The sequence below is a fragment of the Setaria italica genome, chromosome III, assembly GCF_000263155.2.
Source record: "Setaria italica strain Yugu1 chromosome III, Setaria_italica_v2.0, whole genome shotgun sequence".
NCBI lineage: Eukaryota > Viridiplantae > Streptophyta > Magnoliopsida > Poales > Poaceae > Setaria > Setaria italica.
The window spans coordinates 1,020,165-1,044,287 of NC_028452.1; the positions used below are offsets into that span (position 1 = coordinate 1,020,165).

Below are 24,123 nucleotides of genomic sequence, written 5' to 3' on the forward strand. Positions count from 1 at the left end.
GGGTTAAATTCGAAACTGAAGATGTGCCCGTGAAAGCTCAATTTTGGGTTAAATTCGAAACTGAAATTTTGTATAGAAACTTAAGATTTTGTCAAACGAAAAGTTGTAGAGTTCTACATTTCTAGCAACTTTTATTATCAGCACTTTAAATGGTTTGGAGAGGAAGAGGTCCACAAGCTAGAATCACAATGAGTAGCAGTTCACAATCAGTTCACGAACTCGAGCTCCTCTAGCCAGTCATGGCCGGCGGCCGGCGATTAGCGAGCTCCAGACGCGGCCGGCTGGTGGAGGAAGAAAATACCTGTTAGTATGACAGGTGGGTCCCACGAACGGTGTTAACAGGAGAAGAAAACGGTGCTCGTCCCGTCTATAGCGATCTCTCCAACCAAACAAAAAATGGGATCATCCCATCCCATTCAACCAAACAAGAAATGGGATCATCCCATCCCGAAAAACTGGAACGGGACCGTCCCGTTCTACATTGTCTCCCAACCAAACGCACCCTACATAAAGGTGGCAGAACATTTTGCATTTCGGCGTTCCTCTTCTTTATCCTTTGTTGTTGTGTTGTTGTTGTTGTTGTTTTCCCTTCCACATTTCTTTTTTCTTTCTTCCATTTGTTGGTGATTGTTCTTTATCTAGTCCATGGGACATCAACTGAATAAAGGTTGGCAGTACTATCATGGGATGCTAATGATGGACAGATAGATCGCCTAGTACTTTGTTTATGGAGGGGAGCCTTTAGTTGGGATGCCTTTAGCCCTTTTGCACTGTGCAAGCGTGCACTGTTGGGTCATCGCATCCGAAAGCCTTGCGTCTGCTGCTATGCTAGGGTACTGTACATGTCTCTGCCTTTTCTTGGTGTCTGAAGTAACTTTTGATTCATGTTGATAAATCCAAGTTACTGAGAATTTCTATGACATCGACTTGGTTGCTTCTCCCAGTAAAACAGTAGTTCTAGAACAATTGGCAGTTAGCCATTTCATCGTTGTTGTTCTTCAGCAACGCAGAACGCTTTTCAGTGTCGAGTCAATCTAGTTCTTACTTATGAGCATTCTCTGCTGTGAGATGATACTGAGTGAGCAGTTCAGCTGCAGGCTCTCGGATGTGAGAGTGGCTGTCAAAACTTTATTTGCATGCATGCAGAGGTAACCTTAACCTTTTGCCCTGTTTGCAGTTAGCTTTTGGTTCATCTTGTCATTAACCCATCGAGCCGGTTCCCCTTTGTCTTGATCTCTGATCGTTTTACAACTAAGATCTCGGCTTTGTTTATCACTGGTGCAATGGCCATTGTGCCAGATCGCCTTTAGCCTGGCCTTTGATGCTTTCTATGATCAAATGGATCTTCTTTAATCATCTTCCACCTTTATGTCTGTGCATTGTAATTTCCCCTGCATCCACTGCCTTTTCTTCTTCAAGCATGGTCAGACAAACCAAAAGCACTGAACAATTCTTTGTGCAGGGCGGGCGCTTTTCCTCTTTTCTTGCTGTTTTGACATCATCCAATGCTCCCTGAACGACTGAATCTAACATTTTGCTCTCACTACAATCAGCAAAATAATTTTGAATTTGCTCTGAATTGTGCCTTTTTGCATGAACGCAGTCGCACCCGGCACTGTCCCTGGAGGATCGCACGACGCTGTGCCGGTGCCTGAACTACGAGAAGCTCACCCTGGAGGCGTGCAAGGACCTGGCCAAGAACCGGCGGATCCCGCCGGGCGTGGCGGTGCAGGCGCTGGCCTCGCAGCAGTGCAAGCTGCAGATCAGCAAGCCCGCCGCTGCCGCGGCAGCCAAGGAAGGCCGGGCCGACCCGTCCCGGACGACGCCGAGGAGGGTCGCCGGCCGCGCGAGCGCGCGCACCCGCAGCGTGAGCGTGGACCTGGACGGCGGCGGCGACGAGAAGGAGGTGCTGCGGCTGAACCTGCAGAGGATGCAGAGCCGGGTGGTGGAGCTGGAGCGGGCGTGCAAGGAGATGAAGGGCCAGATGTCCAAGATGGCCAAGGGCAAGTCCTCCTTCGGCGCCGCCTCCTGCCACCAGACCGGCGGCAGGGGCCTGCCGAGGCTGTGCTGAAACTGCTAATGGAGCAGGAGCTTCTTGTGGTAAGAGACTGTCACATAGTAGCTTGCAGATTTTCCTCCTGATTGATCCCTTTTTTGTAAAGCTGATTACTCCGTGGTGCATTGGTCCTTTTTTACTTTGTGTGGTGTTGGCTGCGAGTGAGATAGATGAGCAAGAATGAGAGGGATGTAAAGTTTTTACCCTTGTCCCTTTTTGCTTCCTTAGTTTCTTCTATTCTTTTCCTTTACCCTGGAACCTCACTCTCACTCCGATTGAAGGGGGTAACTAAAAATGCATCCTTTGGACACGTCCGACGCCATTGGTCCTGGAGTTCCCTCTTCCCGTTGAGAAACCTTTTTGAGCAGAAAGCTAGTGGTGTGGAGCGTGGACTAGAGCAGCTTTTATCTATCTTTGTCCAGGGATAAAATGAAGCTGGAACTCTGGAAGAAGGGATCTCCACATCCTCTGGGTACCGAATCTGGTATTCCAACAAGGATCAGAGTCCAGATTCCCAGAGTGTGTGCAGGCGCGGCCAAAGATCCAGTATCGGTTCAATCCCAAACGGGCACGGTCGCCAACACCCCGGCACGGACCAACTCGCAGCCTTGCCGAGTCAGGAGGCCGCTGGCTGGAACAGAGCAATTGAGCAAAGCAAAGCGTTTAGGTGAATGTCGCCGCTGCTCAGCTGCTAGCAGGTCGGCGTGGTCCACGCGACGCCCCCAAGTTGGAGCGCGCGTCTCTCGCGCCCCGGTGCTCCCTCGCGGACGTACACCACGCGCGCCCGGCCGAGCGGCGGTAGAGTTGGCAGACGAATATACAAGCACACACCGTGCCTGCGAGCCGGATCCGGGTGGGTCGTGGCGACGCTCTTGTGCCCGGCGACGAGCCGCCGCCGACGGGGTGGTCGTGTAACAGCCCTGAGCCCCTGACTACCTGTGCACCGACCGCCACCGTGCGACACCGCAGGCGCGCGGCACCACCCAAATATTCGCAAGTATTCCTCGGCCCATTACTATATGCGGCTCACCAAAACGGCAACCCGCGCGGCCCAGCTCAAACAAACGAGGCCACATAGCCCATCAGTATTCATTGGCCCACGTAATTATTACTGAGTATTCCTTGGGACCTCCCTTCAACCAGCAGCATGATTCAGGCCATGCATCCATGCATGACCCCCGAAAGTTTAGACAAGGGAGAAAATCCAGCTCATGATTTTCGTATAAATCTTTGGGACCATGGACGGCGGGGGCGGCGTGGTGTGCTGTGATCTCATCGCGTGGACAATGTCGCATGTACAAAAAAGTTGGGAAAACGAAAGGAGGTGGCTGTTGCGTCCAGTCCAAACAGGTCGGTGCCGCCGTAATGCTGGGTTGTCTCAACTTCCGGATCGCACGCGCTCCTCGTTATCTGCAGACGCCGCCGGATGACGGAGCATGTTCCGTTTGGAGGCCCTGGCCCCCGGCCCACGCCGAAAGGAATAACAGCTGAGCTTAGCGTTGCTTTTCAGATGGCGCAAATACAGACGCCTGTACTACGCCGTGTCGAAGCATGTTTTTTTGCTGTGCACAGACTTTTTTATGTTTTTTCCATAGTCTGGCGTAGGTGCTGACTGTTTTTGATCATCTCTCCAGAGGTACTCAAGTGCGTACCATTTTTCAGGTGACAAGTGTTTACTGTTTGCCATCGTCAATAGCAAGACGATGACATTCTTAATTGCTGTGCTGGGCTTCCAATCCAATCCACCGAACCAGAAGGTCCTGGAGGCCCACGTGTACCCACTCCGCACGGTCCGTCCAGCAAGCCGAAGCCCCCGAACCAAATCAAACTCGCGGCCACGAGCCGAGGCTCGGCTCGGCTCCTTCCTCCTATATACGCCAGCCGACCCGACTCGGCTGGATTCGAGTAGTTTAAAGCGTTAACGACAAATTGATAGACGAACACCAATACAAACACACGGGAAGCAAGCAAAGTCCCGGACTCCCGGCTCGAACTTTTTTACACGCGGACCCCCGGCTTCGCCAGAAATCGTCTCGGAACGGGAGATCTCGCGGGGAGGGGGCGGCCCATCAGCGCCAGCGGCCGGCCGGCGACGACGGCGAGGATGTCCACCGAGCGGCGCGCCCACCCGCCGCTGCAGAACGGCGCGGGGGGAGACGACGGGGACGACGAGCGGGAGGAGGAGGACGGCGACGAGGGGGAGGAGGAATTGGAGGATGAGGCGGAGGAGGAGGAGGAGGAGCCGCGGCTCAAGTACCAGCGGCTGGGCGGGAGCGTGCCGGCGATCCTCTCCACCGACGCCGCCGCGTCCATCGCCGTCGCCGACCGCATGGTCGCGCTCGGCACCCACAACGGCACCCTCCACATCCTCGACTTCCAGGGCAATCAGGTACCCCTCGCGACGGGGCGCTCTCCTTTCGGAATTGGGATTTGTGGTGGGGGAATGGAGGAGGCGTGGCGTGGAGTAAACCGGGATCGTGGCATTGGGGCACCGTCGCTGAAAACTTCCTCCCTGCTTGCTGGCCACTTCAATGTTGAAATTTTGAGAGATTATATATGATATATATGATTGATTAGGATACCTGCTAAACTCTAAAACTAACTTGACATAGCTGCGACTGCAAGCCTTGCACCGTTACTGGAGACATAAATTGAGGTTGCTGCTAGTTTCCTTCATTGCAGCTTCAAATCACGTTATAGTTTTGGTAATAATGATCACACCACTGTAGTTTTTCCTGCCTCGAATTTCTAAGTCCGATGGTTTGTGGAACTTATGGAGCCAAAAAATGGCGCATGGTATGCACAAGTAAAGTGTGTGCTCCAATGCCTTTTGTCATCCTGCGTGTATTCCTTCCATCTGCAGAAATGCTACCAATACTCATCAATTCCCATTTTTGTGTTCAATATGTTCTTTAGGTGAAGGAAATTGCTGCCCACACGGCAACTGTCAATGACATCAGCTTTGACGCAGACGGTGAATATATAGGCAGCTGCTCAGATGATGGCACAGTAGCAATAAGCAGCCTCTTCACTGATGAAAAACTGAAGTTTGAGTACCATCGCCCCATGAAAGCAATTGCTCTAGACCCTAATTATTCCCGGAACTATAGGAGATTTGCTACTGGTGGTTTAGCAGGTCAAGTACTTGTGTTGACAAAGAAGACTTGGGGTGGTTACCATAAGAAGGTAAGATTGATTTCCTTAGGATAACAGATAATCTGATGTATTCAGTGAACTCTAATGGTTGTTTCATCTCTTCCTTTGTAGGTTTTGCGTGATGGCGAAGGGCCAATCCATTCTATGAAGTGGAGAACAGACCTACTTGCTTGGGCTAACGATGCAGGGGTGAAAGTGCATGATATGAAAACAGACAAAGGAATTGCATTCATAGAGCGACCGAAAGGCATTCCTCGGCCAGAGTTCTTACTTCCCCACCTAGTATGGCAGGTAAATATCTCTATATCAATTAGGCATAATTTAGTCGAACCATGTACTCGAACATTTCAATTTTGTCGACATACAAGGAAAATATTATTAGAAGGGTGCAAAAGCAAAAGATTTTGTTGAGCTGAATGCGATAAGGATCAAAGATTTGCTTGTTACTTTACTGAGTGGAAGACAGAGGCTATTAGCCAAAACACACATACTGTTAATTGTGTCAAGGAGCATGATAGCTGTTTTATTTGATGGGGAGATAAGAAAGTATTCACCTTTTTAGCATGTCTGAGTCACAAGACAAACTTCTAAAATTTTCTTTTCTATTCTATAGTTTAATGTAAAATGTATTTGTTGTATTTACTGATGTTTACATGCTTAGGATGATACTGTCTTAGTTATTGGATGGGGAACAAGTGTCAAGATTGCAGCAATTCGAACAGATTCATCTCAGGGACTCAATGGCATACAAAGGACCATCGCTGCAGTGGGTTCCGAGAAGTATGTAGATATTGTTGGTTCATTCCAAACAGGCTACCACATATCTGGGATTGCTCCTTTTGGTGACCTTTTAGTTGTGCTCGCCTATATTCCCGATGAGGATGAAAAAGAGAAAAAAATTAGTACTTCTGTTACTTCACGACAGGTATTCATCAGTACTCGTCCTTCACATCACACTCTTTAAATCTATGTTGCGTCTGCAACCTTTGCTTGTAAAATGCTGCTGCTAAGATTGTAACATTTTGTAGGGAACTGCACAGCGTCCTGAAATACATCTTGTGTCATGGAAAAATGATGAAGTTACTACAGATGCTCTGCCTATTCATGGTTATGAACATTACAAGGCAAAAGATTATGCTCTTGCGCATGCACCTTTCTCAGGTTTAATAGACTGTGTTCTATCAGTAGTGGCATTTTTTTATGGAAATTTTCCTAATGAAGGAAAATTTGCTGTTCAGGAAGTAGCAATGCAGGTGGACAGTGGGCTGCTGGCGACGAACCTTTGTATTACATCGTGTCTCCTAAGGATATTGTGGTGGCGAAACCAAGGTTTGTGAAAATGTTACAAAGCAAGACCTTGCATTAACCTCCAATTTTTTGTATCCAATGGTATCTGATTAATTTCAATTAAATGAGTAATGCATAGCTGAGCTAGCTAGTGACAAAATTAAGAAAATGTCAATATGGTTCTATTTCATTACTCTTGACTACAGAGGTCTAGGTTAGTTAGATATTTGAGTCTTTTTAGTTTTGGCCAGTTTTCTGAGGTTTATGTCCTTTCTGTAACAACGATCCCATGGCCGTTTCATCTAATATTATATGTTCATTCTAATTAGAGATGCTGAAGATCATATTGCTTGGCTTCTTCAACATGATTGTCACGAAAAAGCATTGGCTGCTGTTGAGGCAGGGCAAGGGCCGACTGAGCTTCTTGATGAGGTGAGCTAGAAAATAGTTAAGCTAGGTAGTAGATGTCACCCCTATGATTATGAGGATGCCCCTTTTAGTACTTTGTTAAGAACCTACCAGTGTGCACCTCTAAGGAGTTGTCAACCAAGGTCTCTAGTATTGGTGTTTTTTTTTTTGCATATAAAACTTGGTTATTAGCTATTTTTCAGAGAACGAGATATCTGTGATGCATGAATAAATGTTTCCATTCAAAATGGGTCATTTTTAGACTTTTCAGAGTTTCATTTCAGGCGGTTGGTTTGTCGTGGGCGGATTGGGGAGATTGTAGCCATAGTGGGAGGTGGGTCTAGGGCAGGGGTGGACCCAGGCACAAAAATCATCAGGGTCAGCTCCACTAGTCATCACTAAGTCTTCTTAGTAAATAGCAAATTGGTATAGGATTTGCTAAAATTTGTCATTGTCATCTGACCGGGTAAACAACTGTAGTTCTGGCCCTGATCTAGGTTTTGGGAAGCTCCAGTCGTTGCCGGCGTTGAGGTGTTCGGCAGCTGTGCTGCCTGCTGTGCAGGAGGGGGAGGGGGCAGTGGCATAAGTAGGGAGGCAGGGGCAGGGTGTAGAGGACCTCTATTCCTTGCCTGATTCAATTGATTACATCCCCTCCCCTCAAGTTTCATAGTTAGTGATGACTCTTGACTAGACCCCTTAGCCGCCTGAGGATAGAATCCTTAAAGATTGGATCCATCTTCCAAAACAAACTCAATTCCAACTTCCTAAACCGAAACAAGACTCAAAGTCTCAAACTTCCTAAATGGAGACTTCTAAAGATTACTGCTGGGTGGGCTGAGCCAACCCATGGGTGCTTGGCCCATGCCAGTCATGTTCCAAACCGTCCCTAATAATGCAAATAACACATAAAGTGTCCCATTTTCTTTATCTTATATGTTACCTAGTCCAATGTATTTTCAAAAAAAAAGTGTGGCATGTTTAACAGCCAATTTAATTGGTGTACCACGTGCGAGCCCATGTATGAGAACTGAGAAGGACCTTCAGAACTAAGACTTAATGTCATAAGAAAATACTCGAGTATTAAAGTTAGTTTCATGTTATTTCATTACAGGTTGGTTCAAGATACCTTGACCACTTGATAATTGAAAGAAAATATGCTGAAGCTGCTCAACGCTGTCCAAAGTTGCTGCGAGGATCTCCTTCAGCATGGGAGAGGTTAGAAAATATGTTGATACTCACGTCTCAGTCATGTGATCTAGTTTAACTCTGATGAGAGTTTAAGATTTGATGGGCCTCTTTGTGTTAGACTGTTAGTTTAGTGATTTTTTAACCAAGACTTTTACTCCGCAGATGGGTCTTTCACTTTGCTCATCTCCGCCAACTTCCTGTTTTGGTCCCATATATACCTACAGAAAATCCTCAGCTGAGTGATACTGCATATGAGGTGTGGTGCTAATTTGTAAGTTCTGTTTACTTATTTCAATACCTATCTGTTTGTAATACAATTTTGAATTCCTTGTGCAGGTTGCCCTTGTTGCTCTAACTACCAATCCTTCTTTCCATGAACTTCTGCTGACCACTGTAAAAAATTGGCCACCTACACTGTACTCAGCTTCACCTGTCATATCTGCCATTGAGCCACAGCTCGACTCATCATCGATGACTGATACATTGAAAGAGGTGCGGAGGAACATTGTTTGATGGATGTGAAACATATACATCTCATTCTTTTTAGTTCTTTGATTGATATCTTTGTCTTATGTGCCCTGTAGGCGTTAGCTGAGTTGTATGTAATCAATAGTCAATATGAAAAGGCACTTTCCCTGTATGCTGAAGTAAGTACATCCTAAATTTTAGTATTTGTACGTACATCTCAAAGTATTTTTTTACTATCAAAATACAATTCTAATATAACTTTAACTTTATTTGGCTCAGCTCCTGAAGCCAGAAGTATTCGAGTTTATTGAAAAGTACAACTTGCATGATGCCATTCGTGATAAGGTACCAAATGGACGGAGTCTAATTTAGCTCTAATACAGAGTTATATTCTTCAGGGATATAAATTAGAAAAAGCCATCCATATCCTGGACTTAAAGAACTTATTGCTTTTTTTATGTTCTACAGGTCGTCAATCTTATGATACTGGATAGTAAAAGAACAGTTCACCTACTGATCCAACATCGTGATATCATTCCCCCATATGAAGTTGTGGAGCAGTTGTTGCATACCAATAAAAAATGTGACAAGAGACATTTTTTGCACCTATATTTGCATGCTCTATTTGAGATAGATATACATGCTGGAAAAGATTTTCATGATATGCAGGTATTCGGTTACTCCCTTTTAACATAGTTCTTGTAATGTCTACCTTATTGTTAATTATTATGCCCATTTGTTTACATCTACTTTGTGTTTTGACAATAACTAGTAAGTCAAAACTGTTTGCTTTATAGGTGGAGCTTTATGCAGACTATGAGCAAAGGATGCTACTACCCTTCCTCCGTACTAGTCAGCATTACAGGCTTGACAAGGTCATAGTCCCCCAAAAAAAAATCGTAAAATTTATATTTTAATTAATTATGGGCTTGACAATTTGTTTTCTTCCAGGCATATGAAATCTTTGCACAAAGGGAACTTGTAAGGGAACAGGTTTTTGTCCTTGGTCGAATGGGCAATGCTAAAGAAGCTCTTTCAACAATCATAAACAAACTGGAAAACATAGAGGAGGTTCTAGCTTGCTTATCTATTATCTCACCACTTTATAAGAAATCATATTCTATATTATCTAAATTGTATATGAGGTTGGATGGTAACATTAATCTTGAACTGCATACAGGCTGTTGAATTTGTTATGGACCAACATGATGACGAACTATGGGATGAACTGATTAGACAGTGCCTCCAGAAGCCTGAAATGGTAATTGGCATAATGTGCTTAACCTTCCTTGAGACTGAAGCATCTTCTTTATTTCTTAATTCAATTTCTATGATTATTGAGCAGGTTGGGATGCTATTGGAACATACTGTTGGCAATCTTGATCCTCTGTACATTGTCAGTTTGGTTCCTGATGGGTTAGAAATACCTCGGTATGTTTGCACCAGGATTTTTTTTTGTTGAAAATCTATAAAATATCTTACATGACAATAGCAAAAAAAATTCTAAATGATCTACCATGGCCCCTTGTTGAGATTATCATGAATCATTATAGGAGTATATGTTGATATTGTAAAACTCTGATGACACCAGAATCAATTGAAAACTGTGGCCGTCATAGGATTTTGTCAATTTTCATCCAGCTGATACATGCCCTTGTTTAGTCCGACTGTTTCCTCATGCTTTTGATAGGTTGCGGGATCGGCTTGTGAAAATTGTGACGGACTACCGGACGGAAACTTCACTGCGAAATGGATGCAACGATATACTTAAGGTTAACTATATTTTGGTTTACCATCTTTCATCCATCTGAAATTCAGAACATTTTCCAAACTTGGTCTTGTACAGGCTGACTGTGTGAACCTTTTGGTTAAATACTACCACGAGGCTCGGCGTGGAGTTTACATGGCAAGCATGGACGAGGAGGTACATGGAAACAGGGTTGATGATGGATCATCGCGAGCAAATGAGAGATCATCCAGTGTTCGGGCTCTAGATATTAAGTCCAGAACGAGATGTGGTGCCCGGTGTTGCTTATGCTTCGATCCTTTGCCAATTCAGGACATATCCGTCATTTTGTTCTACTGCTGCCATGCGTATCATCTATCTTGCTTGGAAGGTGGGTTGGACTTAATGAGATCAAACAGTAATCAGGATACTGACAATGGCTCAGACGACGAGGATGGTTCCCCGTCTGGTGAGTCTCGTATGCGCTGTGTATTGTGCACTACTGCCTCTGCATAATTTATGCCTTGTTGGGTAGTCCATGCTACCTTGTGTTGTGTTGTAAGTTTTGAGCCTTGTAAGTATTGTGTTCTTTTGGTGTTACATATGTACAATAGCATGATTCTTTGAGGGTAGCCATGTCCTCAGCCAGAGGAGTTTTGTGTAAATTTGATGAACAAACATGAGCAAGTTGTGTGGCATCTTTCATTTTTTTTTTGTAATGCCACGTTTGCCAGATAATGAAAAGTTTATTACAAGATGCAGAATTGCTCTTTCAGAAACTTATAAGAGAAGCTAATTTATGACTTTTTGATTTTCCCTTCTGTTCGTTTGTGTATGGTTCTGCAAAGCTGAGAGTAAGTGGAGTGCTACTTGTTTACGGCCTTCTGTCTTAGAAGTTAGAAATCATACTTGACTAAAGCAGAATATCATAGAACTAAAAAACATCGAAGTAAATCTCAGGTATAAATAATATAAGCAACTTGTTCGACTCCCAGAGCATTGCAAATGTCAGAAGCGTACATACTTTGTAACTTGCTAAGGTATCAGTAAACATTGCTCATGACGTTATTCCAAAAGAACGAACTGACAGAAGCAAAGATGAAACCTAAATACAAGTTCACGCAGAATATGCCAGTCTCAGTCTACACACCTCTCCTTTTGGGATCAGAGCATGGTAGAATTCCCCAGTTTCTTCTCACTTCCTCCAGATCTTCATGGAAGTGCTTCTCATAGTATACAGACATCAGGTCCGTGCACTTGAGACCTGCTTTTGTTGCCCATGGGAAGTAATGCTGGAAAAACAACGTCCTTTGTTTCTCACTGAACCTTGCAGAGCCCCCGACAACTGACAGCATGCACATTGGGAGGAACATCTGTTCAAATTCTATCACCTTGAGGGCCGTCTCGCCAATCAGGTTTGTTGGAAGGCCGAACAGCACGTGCCAAAAGTCATGCACCTCACGAGCACGTGTCGCAACATAGGCGAGCTCGTCGGTGTCCATGAAACGGACAGGTGGGCGATCGTCTGGCGAGAAGTTCCTTGATCCCATGAACTGAGCATAGGCTGCACCGAATGTGTTCTGGGGCATGTCCCAGGCATGAGAAACCTGTGAGGAGATAACACGAGGACGCTCCAAAAGAACTTCCTGAACAAAAATGGTCTGTCAGTAATATGCATAGATGAAGAAGATCCATGCCACAATAGTAGACAATTACATATTCAGGGACAGGTGAAGTTATTTTTCATATTACATCGGAAGATTGCAAGTCAAAATTCAGTGTTGCGCAGACAATTGGTAAATCAAAGTTCAACACAAGAAGGAATCGTACATTGGATATATATGTACTATGTAGAATACAGCAACTGGCTACAATATACTTAATCACAAGGGGTGACTTAATCAGATCTCCTTGATAACATTAGCATGCTATATAAACATCCAGATGAACAGTGAAAAATAATAAATAATTCACAAGCATCCTAGTGTCACAGTGTCATCATCTTGGTGATTGTTCACATTTCAAATGAGAAAAGAAAACTATGTTGCACTAATGGGGATAATTCTGCATATGAATTACAAGTACCAAACTTCCTAAAAAAATGCTACTACCAAAAGTTAGGAATTTTAACTTTCTGACAAAAGAGGGGCAGTATAGGTTTACCCTGCCTTCTGCGCTATTCTTCATTCGCTGAAGCACACGCTCAAATGCTGGCTTCCCAGTAGTCTCCCCAAGAGCAGCTATCAGATCAGCCCTTCTAGGGTCAAGCAAGGCCCCAAATGCAGAACCAAATGCAACAGCCGCCTGTTGCCACCCCTTCAGCTGCACACGTGCCCCCAGCATGGCTCTACACAAACCAAGAAACAACATTCAGAAAGGTACTACCTCATGCCACCTTGTAGTTTATGAACAGTCACAACTGCAATTAGCAAGAAGCAACATACAACTGAAACCACACACACCACAACATACCACAATGTGTTTTCTACTAGTAAGATCAATGACCATGCTGCGTGCAAATGAAATCCTAAGCGGCTATATCGAAAAAGAGCAAGTCAGCAACATGACATTGCTCGAGCAACGGGTCACTGATCAGTAGGTGCCAGTCGGTGCCTTCAAGATACCACACTTACATAGGCATTTCATCGAACATATGGAGAGCAGCATCTCTGGCACAATTGACCATTAAGGTAACTCCATAACATACGAAGCTTGCATGGTATCATCGAAAACCTGGAAGCACCGAGGGTAACTACGGCACCGAGAACCCTGACGCAGTCTAATTCCAGACTCAAATCCACCAGATCAAGTACTAGGGTGGGCTAGGGATAGGGGCGGAACCATGCGTACACGCCCGGAAGCCACTCCTCGGCCGCGCGGGGCAAGGCAAGACCTCCTGAGGTGATACTTACGATTGACAGCACGCCGGAGCGGAGAACAACGGTGGCGCCCTCCCGGCTGCCGCGAGACAACGGCGATTGTCAAAGAGACGAGCCTCTTGCCGCTCAACCTGACGTCCGACTCAAGATGGCAAGGGTGTTTACGCAAAATTGCCACACCAAGAGTCCCAGACTCCTGAAGTCCCGATCCGTGGACCGTGCGAACTATAACGGTCGACATTACAGAGGAGCCCTTGAAGGAAATACTATTCGCGGAAAAGGTCCCCGCCTCATCAGCCCATCATCCTGCCTGTGCCTGAGGCCACACGGACGGCGATGGCGGTGGCAGTTGCGGGAGTGACCACGACCCACCGTTCCTACTGCCTCGCCTCCGCTCCCCGGCGGGCGCAGCATCGCCGCCGACGTCCTGCTACGCCGCGCGCGTCGGGGGCGGTGGAGGTGCGGGTCTGCACGAACCGCACGTGCGCGCGCCAGGGCGGGCGCGAGGTCCTGGCTGCGCTCACGGGCCTCGCGCCCCCGCGCGTCGACGTGAGCTCGTGCGGGTGCCTCGGCCGCTGCGGCGCGGGGCCCAACGTCGCCGCCTCCGTTGCCGGGAGCGCCGCGCTGTTCGGCCACGTCGGCACGGCGGCGCGCGGCGCGCAGCTCCTGGAGCACCTCCTCGGCGCTGCGGAGTTCGACGCGGCCGCAGGCCTCGCCGCGTTCGCCGCGCGGGAGAAGGCGGAGGCTGCCCTCGAGAAGGGAAACGCGGCCGAAGCAGAGGCCCTTCTGAATGAGGTCTGGACAAACGCCCCACTCTTCAACTGTGCATGATGCTCCATCAGTTGCTTCGTTCTAACTTGATTACACTTGTTTATTTGTAGGTTATTGGGCTCAATGCTTGTGGTGGTCGGCATTTGGTGTATAGGAGCAGGTCGCATTCTGTTGTTCTAAGTTTGGCGTGCGAATTAATGTTTCTAAGTCAAATAGTGTGCTCCATGTAAGTTTGCCATGTGACGATTTTTGTAAATTATGCAGGTCTAAGGCGAGACTGGCAATAGGGGATATCTCTGGTGGGCTTGAGGACGCCGAGGAAGCACTAAGAATAGCTCCCAGATTTCCTCAGGTATTTGATTTTTTTTGGAACCACCAAATTTCCTAGGTATCACTTTGCTTGTATATTCATATTCATGCCTTGCTGTTCACGTTATGATGTCTACCTCCACGGGAATAAGCTTGAAAAGTACCAATTATAATGTCTATTTATGTTTTCATTGTCTCAATTATGAATTGGCTGGTTGCTTGGTTCCAGTCACTAATGTTTGCTGCAAACTTGTGTGAATGCCTACACAGTAGCTGGGTGATAGGTGAAGTGAGGAAGGTTTGGTACTTGTTACAATCAACACAACCAAGTGGTACCCTCATCCAGTCGAACTGTACTTTTAGTAAAATGTTTGTTTTTCTTAATGCAGAGGGTGTTAGTGGCCTTTGGGTGATATGTGCTCACAGTTAGTATATACACATTATCTGAAACTAATCCATCATTCATAATCTGAATGGCTTCCACTTCTGTATCCTTACATTTCTGAAATGCATTTTCCATGGTATGACTTTGACGAACAGCAGTCTTCACTGTATCCTTAGGCATGCCAGGCATGCCTTTTCTCCAAACTGCCGCTGTTTTTATTGTTATTATTAAGCATGTCATGGTCTTTGCTGCCCTTATTGATGATGTTTTGCAGGCTCACTTATTGCGAGGTGATGCGCTTCTTGCAATGGGCGAATATTGTGCTGCAGAAGATGCTTATGCAGATGCCTTGGATCTTGATCCATCTATTCGCCGATCCAAGTCTTTCAAGGTTTGGATCAGAGATTTGCCTTGCAGACACTACAATTTCCTATTCTGTTGTAGCTACCTAATTTAGCTCTGAAAGCTCAATAGCTCATGCATTCTGTCACATTCCTTTGTTCAGGCCCGAGTCGAGAGGCTACGAGAGAAGCTTGTCAGTGCCACTAATCCATAGCTCATTTTAAAACTTCCTCCCCGTCAGAAGTTCATCCCAACAAGTAATGTAGATATGTACTTGGTAGGTCTGAATTGCTCAATCCATGGCTAGCTGCATCCCTTGCCTTATGGTCAGCTGTGCACAGTGTACAGTCTCTTCTTGATTATTGTTATCAATTTCATATTTGGAATAAATGGGATGAGGAGATTAAGATGTTGGCAATCCCTTTTTGGATTTTTTTTCAATATAAGATGTTGATGATTGAACATGTGAAAGTAATTACGTTCACACACTTTCAGGCTTCAGCCACTACAAATGTTAAGGAATTTGTTTGTTGCAACAGATTGGAGGGTCGAACAGTTCATATGAATGGAAGGCATTGTTGTTTTTCCCACCTGAACTAATCTATGTGGTACAAACTTAGTATAATCTTATAGCTCTTATTGTATATTTGTGCCTGACTATATAAGCTACTGATTTCCAAACCATGCAGTTATGTATTGTGAGTCATTCTCACTCAGATGTGAATTTGTACTCTCATCTGGTTAGCATTTATTTATTTTTATTGGTAAATGAGAAATTGGGAATACTCCCAAGGATTTAATTCTAAGCATCAACAAAAATAACTATTGGCCGCTCTCTATCCATTCATCGCACCATCCTATTTGATAAGATATATGGTATACATAACCTCCTCTTGGATTTTATACAGATTCTCAGAGTTTTCTTTTTCAAGATTGAATCATCATTTTTTGTATCCTATCGATTGCCTCAATTTAGTAGGAGGTACTAACCTGATGTTGATAATCAGTTATCCTCACCCTCTGTACTCTTTCTATTCTTATGGAACGCATAAAATTGTCTACCTTTGTGTTAGCAGGGCTTCCGGGGTTGTAATGATCAATGCCTCATTGTTATTGGCTTGCATCAGTTCCCAGCTGATATGTTCATCCATTTGGATTCCTACCAAACAAATGCTGTCACAAAATGTTAGGTAAGTATTTCCATGCTGTGCAACTAGAAACTTCAGATACATATGATTTTTATGCATATTTTCTGGAAATTGATTGAAAATTGCAGTTTGTACTCATTGTGCATCTGAGGATTTATGACCAGAAGGTGTCCTTTGCAGAAAATAGTTTAGCGTCCCTTTGATTGTACTTTTATCTTTCTTTTATCTTACCTTGTGTTCCTTGTGCATCTGTTAGGTAGAATCTTTCTTAATCTCGCTTTGGATCCTTTGGGTGTTATTCTGTGTAGTGATAACTTTTTTAAGTCCTGTTGCGTATCCGAATATCTAGGAGGATTGTTCTGAGTTTTTCTTGAATTAAAACTGGTGCCTTCTCCCTTGACCTAAACCAAAGAAACCAAAATGTTTAACCATGGCTTACTATCCAGACGACTCAGTTTATTTATTGGAGGATTTGTTGGCAGCGGATATATTGTGCTCATTTTTTAAGGAACTCAGGCATGCTGGCATCTAAAAGAGGACTTTCCCCTCTTTTCATGGTGTCTTTCTGAAGTAACAACTAATGGCTGCACATGTAAATCATGAGAATCTGAATAACGTCCTTGACTGCCAGTTTACCTTTTTCTTGGCATTGTGGTTGGTACTATTGTTGGTGTTTTTTTTGACGGGTCACCGGGGGGACGAAGAGTCCCACCTGAATTATATTACCACATATGCCGGCAAGCCGGCGATGGTGTGTTAATAGAAGTGTTCGACGTTATTGGACATCAAAAATTGCTGGTCTTTTAACTTACAGAAGTCATTCACCGTAAGTCCGAGCATGCTCAAATAGTGGTTTTTTTTTTCTAAAAGCTTGGTATCTTAAGCTTTCTCCAAACTTAACAAGGGAAAGAGACAAGAACTAGAAAGGAAAAAAAATAGGATGGAAGCGGGTGGCCAGTTGTTAATGAACACATTTAGCAAATATAATAGCCAAGCATTTGCAAAATAGCACCCAGCACCACCCAGCACTAATTTTGTAGGATTCAAATTGTAGCAGATGCGTCTTGCCTGGAGTTTTCTATTTCTTTATCCTTTTTTCACGGTGCTACCCATTCCTTTTTGTTGATGAAGGTAAGCTTGTTCCTATCAAGTTTTATCATCATGTCTGAATGTCAAACAACATGTACCCCTCGTCTGTCCCACATAATGGAATTCAATCATTTTCTTCACCCGTATTTTGTGGGAAGCCAGTTCTTTTTTTGTCCCCAAAATAATTGTGCATAAATATTTTTATATACAAGGATATGGGTCTACATATGGCCCACAACATTGAAGTCTGAACTTGCAATTCTGGTCTTCAAAGCTGACCGGACCATTTTGCCATGCTGCCAGCAAGTTGCCACCTTGCTGGGATTCCAAACCAGCTTTAGAGATAGGAATAGGTAGTTTATTTCATAGCACAAAAAAAAAACATACTGCGGGCCATCAGCTGGATTGTTTTAAGCACATGCAAGATGATAAGAACATTCTTAGGGCCTGTTTGGCAACCAAGTGTTAAAATTTAACACCTGTCACATCGGATGTTTGGATGCTAATTAGGAGTATTAAATATAGGCTAATTACAAAACTAATTGCACAGATGAAGTGTAATTCACGAGACGAATCTATTAAGCCTAATTAGTCCATGATTTGACAATGTGGTGCTACAGTAACCAATTGCTAATGATGGATTAATTAGGCTTAATAGATTCGTCTCGCGGATTAGCACAGGGTTCTGCAATTAGTTTTATAATTAGCTCATATTTAGTTCTCCTAATTAGCATCCGAACATCCGATGTGACACTGTTAAAGTTTAACACCTCGTATCCAAACACCCCCTTAGCAAGTTAGCATGCTATTTTTAATTAAAAAAGGAAGTGTTAGCTGTTTTGATTGTGATGTTTAGCTGATTTGCTGCCCGTGTGATGCAGTGTACAGAAAGAAAGCTTACGGACTGAGCTTGCACATTGTCTGCCTGACTTTGGGTCAACACCGCATCCTGTCTTGCACATTAAGATTGTTGAAATGGTCATATCATTTATATTACACCGAATACTTGCATCAATACCAGCCATTTTGTTACAGTTGCAGGCATGCGTTCACGAGGCCCTTTATGGTGCGATCATGCATAAACAAAATCATATATGGTTGTGACTTGCACTACCCTGGGATATCAATAATTGTATTAGAAAAATGATTGGCTGACTGGTAAGAAATTTCATTATCTGTTCATATGCTGAATCATCTGTGTCTATTGATCTGCACTTGTAATTCCATTCCCCGTCACAGCATGCGTTAACCCATGTTTTTTATTTCCCTGAGTTCTACAATATGCCAAATCAAATGCTTCAGTAACTTAACTTTGTTTCTACTGGCTGCTAGGACTCATTGCTATAATATGTCAGGTTTTATAATATTGATCTGTGAGCTTCTAATTCTTGTGGGCTTGCCGTAGTTCAAGGTTACACATTTCAAACTTCAGGAGTACCTCCCCACATGTAAACATCAGTTCAAATTGATGAAATGATCTGTCTACATCAACGGATCCTTAATTTCAGGCTTATACTCTATCTTATGACTTGTTCGTCCTCGTTATCCATGTGTTGTGTACTTGTTTGCAGCTCAAGTTTCCCCTGAGGTCAAAGCCGATGGGCGGCGACCTGACCTGACGAAGAAGCCGGAGTTTCCCACGCCGACGTTTCGTTCCCACCGCTTCGGATGCGTGGCGCTAAAGCGAAGCACGCGTGGAGGCAACTGTAGCGCTACCAAACGGCCTCAGCCCCACAGGTATTTTTCTTGGCCAGTTGCTGGTTTCCGCTCTCAGCCGTGGTTTCTGCTTTTGCCTGTAATCACTAGCATTGGCCATTGCTGCATTGCACCGGATGGCACGAAGTGCTATTTGCGCGTGCAGAATAGGCGCACCTGAACACCCTCGACAAAAGGCCTAAACAGGGTATGACGCCCTAACGAGACGGTTGGTTAGTTAGCCACGGAAATATCTCTTGCTGCAAAGAAAAAGAAGGTACTGATGTGCCATGGCCTGGGTTCGGTTCGTTGCGTCCACGGTAAGTAGGGAAAAAAGGAGTGAAAATGAGAGGCCATGGGCATATCGGTGAAGTGGCCAAAATCATGGATGAAGAGCATGTTTTTCACGCTGGCGTCGTCATTCTTTGGACTTTCGATGCCAAGTTACCGGCAGAGACCGGATGGCTAGCTAAAACAAACCTAGGACGGCGTGTGGAAATTCGAGTCCCTGGCATTGTGATTTAGGAGTACTTTCTAATTACAGGCGGACCATTATTTGCGTGGCATGCGCATATGGGCTTGATTTCGCTGGAAAGCTTGTATCGAACACCTTCGTGCTGTCCGTCTTGCTTATTCTTCCTAAATCGGGGCGAAATGGGTTTATGAGAGATAACAACCGTGGCTTAAGAGGAGAAGCACGGAGAACTTTCGCGTAGGAGGGCATATTTTGATTCCTTGATCACGTTCCAGTACTATAAGATGAGATAAAGATTTGTCGCCGCGATAAAAGTGAGGATCACCCGTACCCATTTAATTCCCTCCTTCCCTGTTCGTCAGTGTGTTGTACCTCACTTCACTCGACATCCGACAGCAGCTTGGTTCTTCAGTATGAACCGTTTCCCTTTCCTTTGGGCAATTAGAACTCGTCGTATAGACAGTGTGAACCCTGGAGGAGTGCAAGGTTTGCACTGAAAATTACCTGTACGATGATCGTACGATGCGGACCCGGACGGAGCTCTGAGAGTTCCCTGGAGATCGGATGTCGTAATTGTGAAAGCTCAAGCGCAGCTAGTTGGTAACAAGTCAGTGATCAGTGTGAACCAATGGGTTGAAAAATATATCTCCACAGTGACAAAGGCCTAGCTTGCTTCCAGTATGTTCGCTGGACGCAATAATACAGCATCTCTCTAGTGCTGCAGTCAGCAGACTTGTAGATGACGTCATCGTCTGTAGCCCATGAATGAATGTATCGATTCTCTACTTTTTGCGGTACCCTTTACCATCTCAAAAATCAAAATAATGAATTGCACATCATTGCATACTAGGCTCACACGGTCATGACAGATTGTTTACCTTGTTTTGTTCTGAGAAACTTGTTAGGCCGCACAGAAAAAGCTCCACTCATTGTTCCCGAGAAGAAAAGATAGGGAAAGGTTGCATGCTTGCATTGCCCAACAGAGCAATCCAAGCTGCAAAATACGTAGCATGCATTAGCCAGGCAGATAAACATGCTTAAAGTGTAATAATTGTCCAACACCGCTGGGTTTGTGAGGTCGGCAAGTTTTTCAGTAGTAGTAGGACTCCAATTTTTTTTTTCTTCGAGAAAAGTCGCACTCCATTTCAGTTGTGGAGCCCAATCAGACTGCTTATCTCTTTTTTCAGGAAAATAAAACTGGCAAATGGCAGGGGAGAGGAAAGAAGCGTCAGGAAGCGAGGCCGGCAGAGAGAAAGCGTTCCGGGGACGCGTCTTACGCGGCGGGCCCACGCTGCGACCTCTCCCCTCCCGTCGCTGGGCTTCCCCTTCCCGGAAACGCATCCTTGCCGGGGACAAAAGCCTCCCGTCACCTCACCCATCCCCGCGTCCCCGTTCACACCGTCCTCCCCTGTCCCTTTTCACACGCCCCCGACGCAACCGCTTCGCCGCACGTATATCCTCCCCTCCGCCCTCTCCTCACCTCGCCAGCCAGCCAGCCTGATCCCATCCAACGCCGCCGAGAACCCCCAAGCTTTAGCAGCAGCCCAGATGTTCCTCACCGACAAGTACAGCTCGCTCCTCCCGCCCCACCACCACCACTCGGACGCCGCGCCGCCCAAGGCCAGCAACCGGCGCCGCCAGCAGCGGCAGCTGCTAACGGGCAAGGCTGCCTGCTTCGACGCGGCGCTCGCCGCGCGCCTCCGGGCCCTGCTGCCGCTTCCGGGGCCGGCGTCGTCCTCCTCCCCGCTCGCGGCGCTCGCGCGGCTCGCCGATCTCCTCGCGCTCACGCTCGCGGAGGCGGCGCAGGCGCTCGCCGGGGAGGGGGACGCGGCCGCCGTCGCCGCGCACCTGGACGCCGGCGTCGCGCTCCTCGACGCCTGCAACGCCATCACCGCGCGCCTCGAGCGCCTCCGCCGCCGCCGCCTCCTCGCCCGCTTCGCGCTCCACCTGGTCGCGTCGTCGTCGACGGGCCGCGCGCGCGTGGCGCTCGCCGACCGCGACGACCGCAGCTCGGCGTCCCCTCCGCCCCCGCTCCCTTCCCTCCCGTTCGACCAGCCCCGCGGCCGCCTCTCCGCCGCCGCGCGCGTCCTCGTCGCCGTGAACGCCGTCTCCTCGCTGGCTGCCGCCGCCGCGGCCGCCGTCCTCGGAGGGGACGCCCTCGCGACCGTCTTCCCGCGGGTCTCCGGCGGCGACTTCCCCTGGGCCGAACCGTTCAACGCCGTGTCCATCCAGCTCTCGGCGCTCGCCGTCTCCAACGCCAGCGAGGTGGACGCGATCGACGAGGCCGTCCAGAGGCTCGCGTCGGTGCTGGACGGCAAGGGCGGCGGCGACGAGGCGGCGCTGCGCGCCGCGGCGCGGGAGGTGGAGGAGCGGACGGAGGAGCTGACGGCGCGGCTGGACCGTCTGTCGGACGCCGTCAACGGCGTGTTCCGCGCGGCGCTGGGCCTCCGCAACGCCGAGCTGGGCGCCTTCATGGCGGGACCCGCCGGGAAGACGTGTGTATAGCTGTCACTCCACCTCTGACTGCAAGCGTGCGTGTAGCTAGCTATACACGTGGCTATTGTATACTGCTACAGTTGAGTTCTAATAGTGTTCTGCTACAGGGCAGGCTGGGTAAGTGTCGTAGCCGAAGGCAGGTTTGGGTGGGCGAGTCTGTTAGTAAAAAATTGTGTGTCAAAGAGGAGGCCACATACGAGGATACTTTGCATTTTGCACCCTTTTGTGTATGTGGGACCGATGCTTTGTGGAAAGGAAAATGTGTTACAAATGTTCAATCCGTCTCTGTAATTTTGCGGCATATAATAGTATGTACTTATGTATGAGGAATTTGAGATGCATACTTGTGTTGGGGGGCATGGGCATCGTAGCGCATGCTAATCACTTTGTTTGAACGAATCTGGGGCATGTTTAGTTGCCCGATTTTGAACAACCAAAATCACTGCGTCAGCACTGTAGCATAATGTAGCGTTTTGTTTGTATTTGTGAATTAGTGTTCAAATATTGACTAATTAGGCTTAAAAGATTCGTCTCGCAAAGTACAACAAAACTGTACAATTATTTTTTGATTTCGTCTACATTTAGTACTCCATGCATGTACCGCAAGTTTGATGTGATGGGGAATCTTCTTTTTGTATAGTGCTAAAGTTGGGAAAAAGAGAACTAAACAAGACCAAGGTCTGGACTGACCAACAGAGGAGGAGAATATGCTTCCAGGTCAGTGATCCATCCAATTCTGAAACTCCCATCCCTTTGACGCTTTATCCGTGTGTCGAATCTGTCTCGAGAGTCGATACTCAAACGCGGCTTCATCAAGCAGCAAGGCGTCGAGAGGGCCTGCTCGAGCTCGACATCCAATCCCCAAGTCCTAGAACGAGCGGCATCGCCGGGAAGCCAAAACGCCTCGTCGCAGCCAGGAAAAACCATGGGTTTCGTCGCCGCGGAAGCAACCCGGCCGAAATGTCAGCGTCGCATGGGGCGCCGCACCACGGCATGACGAGGAGGGGCGGGCGGAACGGAGGGGGACCGGCCGGGGACCCCCTCGCCGAAAGGGTCCGCGAGTCGGGGGCGAGTACCCGCCGTGCCGCCGAACGTGCAGTCGCCGCAGCCGTCACGCAACGCGAGAGCCAGCGCGAGCAGGCAGGCACGGGCACGGCGCCTTTGCCGTCGCGGCAAGCGCATGGGCGAGCGCGGGCCGGTCGCGGCCGCTAGCTGCACGCTGCCGGCCGTCGCCACCCACGCGCGCGGCTGTCTCTCGCGTCGCGGCGCACGGGGGGAGGGAGGTCGGCTTCCTTCCCTGCTGGTGCTGCTGCCCGATGCCAACGAGCGGGCGCTTGCCCTCACACTTCCCCTACTCCCCGACAGGGACGCCGTGCCTGCTTGGCATCCATCTCTGGTACTGCTACTGCGGCATGCGTCAAGTTGTTGGAGCATGCGCTGCGCTGTCGTGTGAGAGGTAAGTACGGAACGCCTTGATCCGACACTTCTAGAACGTACGCGATCCATCTTTTTCTTGGCATCCTGCGGGTGGAAATTTGCGCCTGCACCTGCGGATCACCTGTCGGGTCTCGAGCACCCGCATCGTGTCATTCGTGTGTTCATACTTGATGGCACAACAAATACTACATCATCGTTAATGCCTCTTAATGGGTACAGCAAGAATTTAGCACCCAGACTACGATCTAAAGTAGCAAATACAACTAAGCAAGATGCCGAAACCATATTCCTCTCACAATGGCATAAAAAGAAACTAAGTCTGAAATTTCAAATTCAAACGACTAAATGAACGTACTCTTTATTTTAAGGCCTGGTAAATACATGCACGTGAAAACAAATGTTTGCGCTCGACCCTCATCCATCTCGAGCCCTGACCCACTGGTGCGATTTGACGCTCACACCCCTGCAGATGATGGGTATCTAGACTCGACTGTCATCTCTACGTAGAAGCATATAGGAAGATAACATTCTTCAACATATACATCTTCCTTGATGGCAGAACCGCAGAAGCACGATAGGGCATGCAGACCGAATTCAACCTCTTCATGCGCATGTCTCTTTGTTCACGTGGTAAAAAATGGTGAACGTCGAATTTCTCCGCTTCAGGCGAAGCCCATTGCCCAAGGCTTTTGTTGCTCTCGGACAAACATATAGCCACAATGAGCTACGAGATCTTATATAGCATCTCTCTCTCTCTCTCTCTCCATGATGACTTGTGCCTCCAAGAGGTAGGGGCTTGAGCCCCCTC

The 24,123-nt window shown here is 47.0% G+C and overlaps 5 protein-coding genes across 9 annotated transcripts in view; 4 read left to right on the forward strand and 1 right to left on the reverse strand.

The window, feature by feature from the left end:
- Nucleotides 1–2,366, forward strand: part of LOC101779293 (BTB/POZ domain-containing protein At1g50280) — a 4,990-nt gene extending 2,624 nt beyond the window's left edge. Inside the window, exon 3 of the mRNA XM_004960044.2 lies at nt 1,604–2,366. Coding sequence (XP_004960101.1) covers nt 1,604–2,071 — 468 coding nt within the window. The 3' untranslated portion in view covers nt 2,072–2,366. The remainder of the gene's footprint in view (nt 1–1,603) is intronic.
- A 1,647-nt stretch (nt 2,367–4,013) lies between these two features.
- Nucleotides 4,014–11,072, forward strand: LOC101778884 (vacuolar protein sorting-associated protein 41 homolog). The gene is made up of 19 exons (XM_004960043.2): nt 4,014–4,445; nt 4,973–5,242; nt 5,324–5,503; nt 5,874–6,137; nt 6,241–6,373; nt 6,451–6,541; nt 6,829–6,931; nt 8,019–8,122; nt 8,258–8,351; nt 8,432–8,587; nt 8,680–8,742; nt 8,843–8,908; nt 9,032–9,232; nt 9,361–9,438; nt 9,515–9,634; nt 9,744–9,824; nt 9,909–9,994; nt 10,254–10,335; nt 10,410–11,072. Exons 1-19 carry the CDS (start codon nt 4,161–4,163, stop codon nt 10,803–10,805), a joined length of 2,853 nt encoding a protein of 950 aa, XP_004960100.1. The 5' UTR covers nt 4,014–4,160; the 3' UTR covers nt 10,806–11,072.
- Nucleotides 11,073–11,224: 152 nt separating this feature from the next.
- Nucleotides 11,225–13,359, reverse strand: LOC101778214 (ubiquinone biosynthesis protein COQ4 homolog, mitochondrial). 2 transcript variants are annotated; one of them, XM_004960042.3, is made up of 3 exons: nt 13,202–13,359; nt 12,453–12,636; nt 11,225–11,935 (listed from the first exon to the last, which is right to left on the reverse strand). In XM_004960042.3, the coding sequence occupies exons 2-3, from the start codon at nt 12,630–12,632 to the stop codon at nt 11,432–11,434; spliced, it is 684 nt and encodes a 227-aa protein (XP_004960099.1). In that variant the 5' UTR covers nt 12,633–12,636; nt 13,202–13,359; the 3' UTR covers nt 11,225–11,431. The 2 variants fall into 2 exon arrangements, with proteins under 2 accessions (XP_004960099.1, XP_004960098.1); XM_004960041.3 differs by lacking the exon at nt 13,202–13,359 and adding an exon at nt 12,923–13,195.
- A 61-nt stretch (nt 13,360–13,420) lies between these two features.
- Nucleotides 13,421–15,439, forward strand: LOC101777807 (small glutamine-rich tetratricopeptide repeat-containing protein 2). Its single transcript, XM_004960040.4, has 5 exons — nt 13,421–13,963; nt 14,050–14,099; nt 14,204–14,291; nt 14,908–15,024; nt 15,139–15,439. The coding sequence occupies exons 1-5, from the start codon at nt 13,505–13,507 to the stop codon at nt 15,187–15,189; spliced, it is 765 nt and encodes a 254-aa protein (XP_004960097.1). The 5' UTR covers nt 13,421–13,504; the 3' UTR covers nt 15,190–15,439.
- Nucleotides 15,440–15,453: 14 nt separating this feature from the next.
- Nucleotides 15,454–23,846, forward strand: LOC101777125. Of its 4 annotated transcripts, XM_012844917.3 has the most exons (5): nt 15,454–15,583; nt 15,884–15,957; nt 16,052–16,165; nt 18,784–18,949; nt 20,570–22,201. In XM_012844917.3, exons 3-5 carry the CDS (start codon nt 16,159–16,161, stop codon nt 21,885–21,887), a joined length of 1,491 nt encoding a protein of 496 aa, XP_012700371.1. In that variant the 5' UTR covers nt 15,454–15,583; nt 15,884–15,957; nt 16,052–16,158; the 3' UTR covers nt 21,888–22,201. The 4 variants fall into 4 exon arrangements, 2 of the variants coding, with proteins under 2 accessions (XP_012700371.1, XP_022680735.1); XM_022825000.1 differs by lacking the exon at nt 15,884–15,957 and having other exon boundaries at nt 15,474–15,583; XR_002676834.1 differs by lacking the exons at nt 15,454–15,583; nt 15,884–15,957; nt 16,052–16,165; nt 20,570–22,201 and adding exons at nt 17,921–18,147; nt 22,519–23,846 and having other exon boundaries at nt 18,248–18,949.
- The last annotated feature ends 277 nt before the right edge of the window (nt 23,847–24,123 follow it).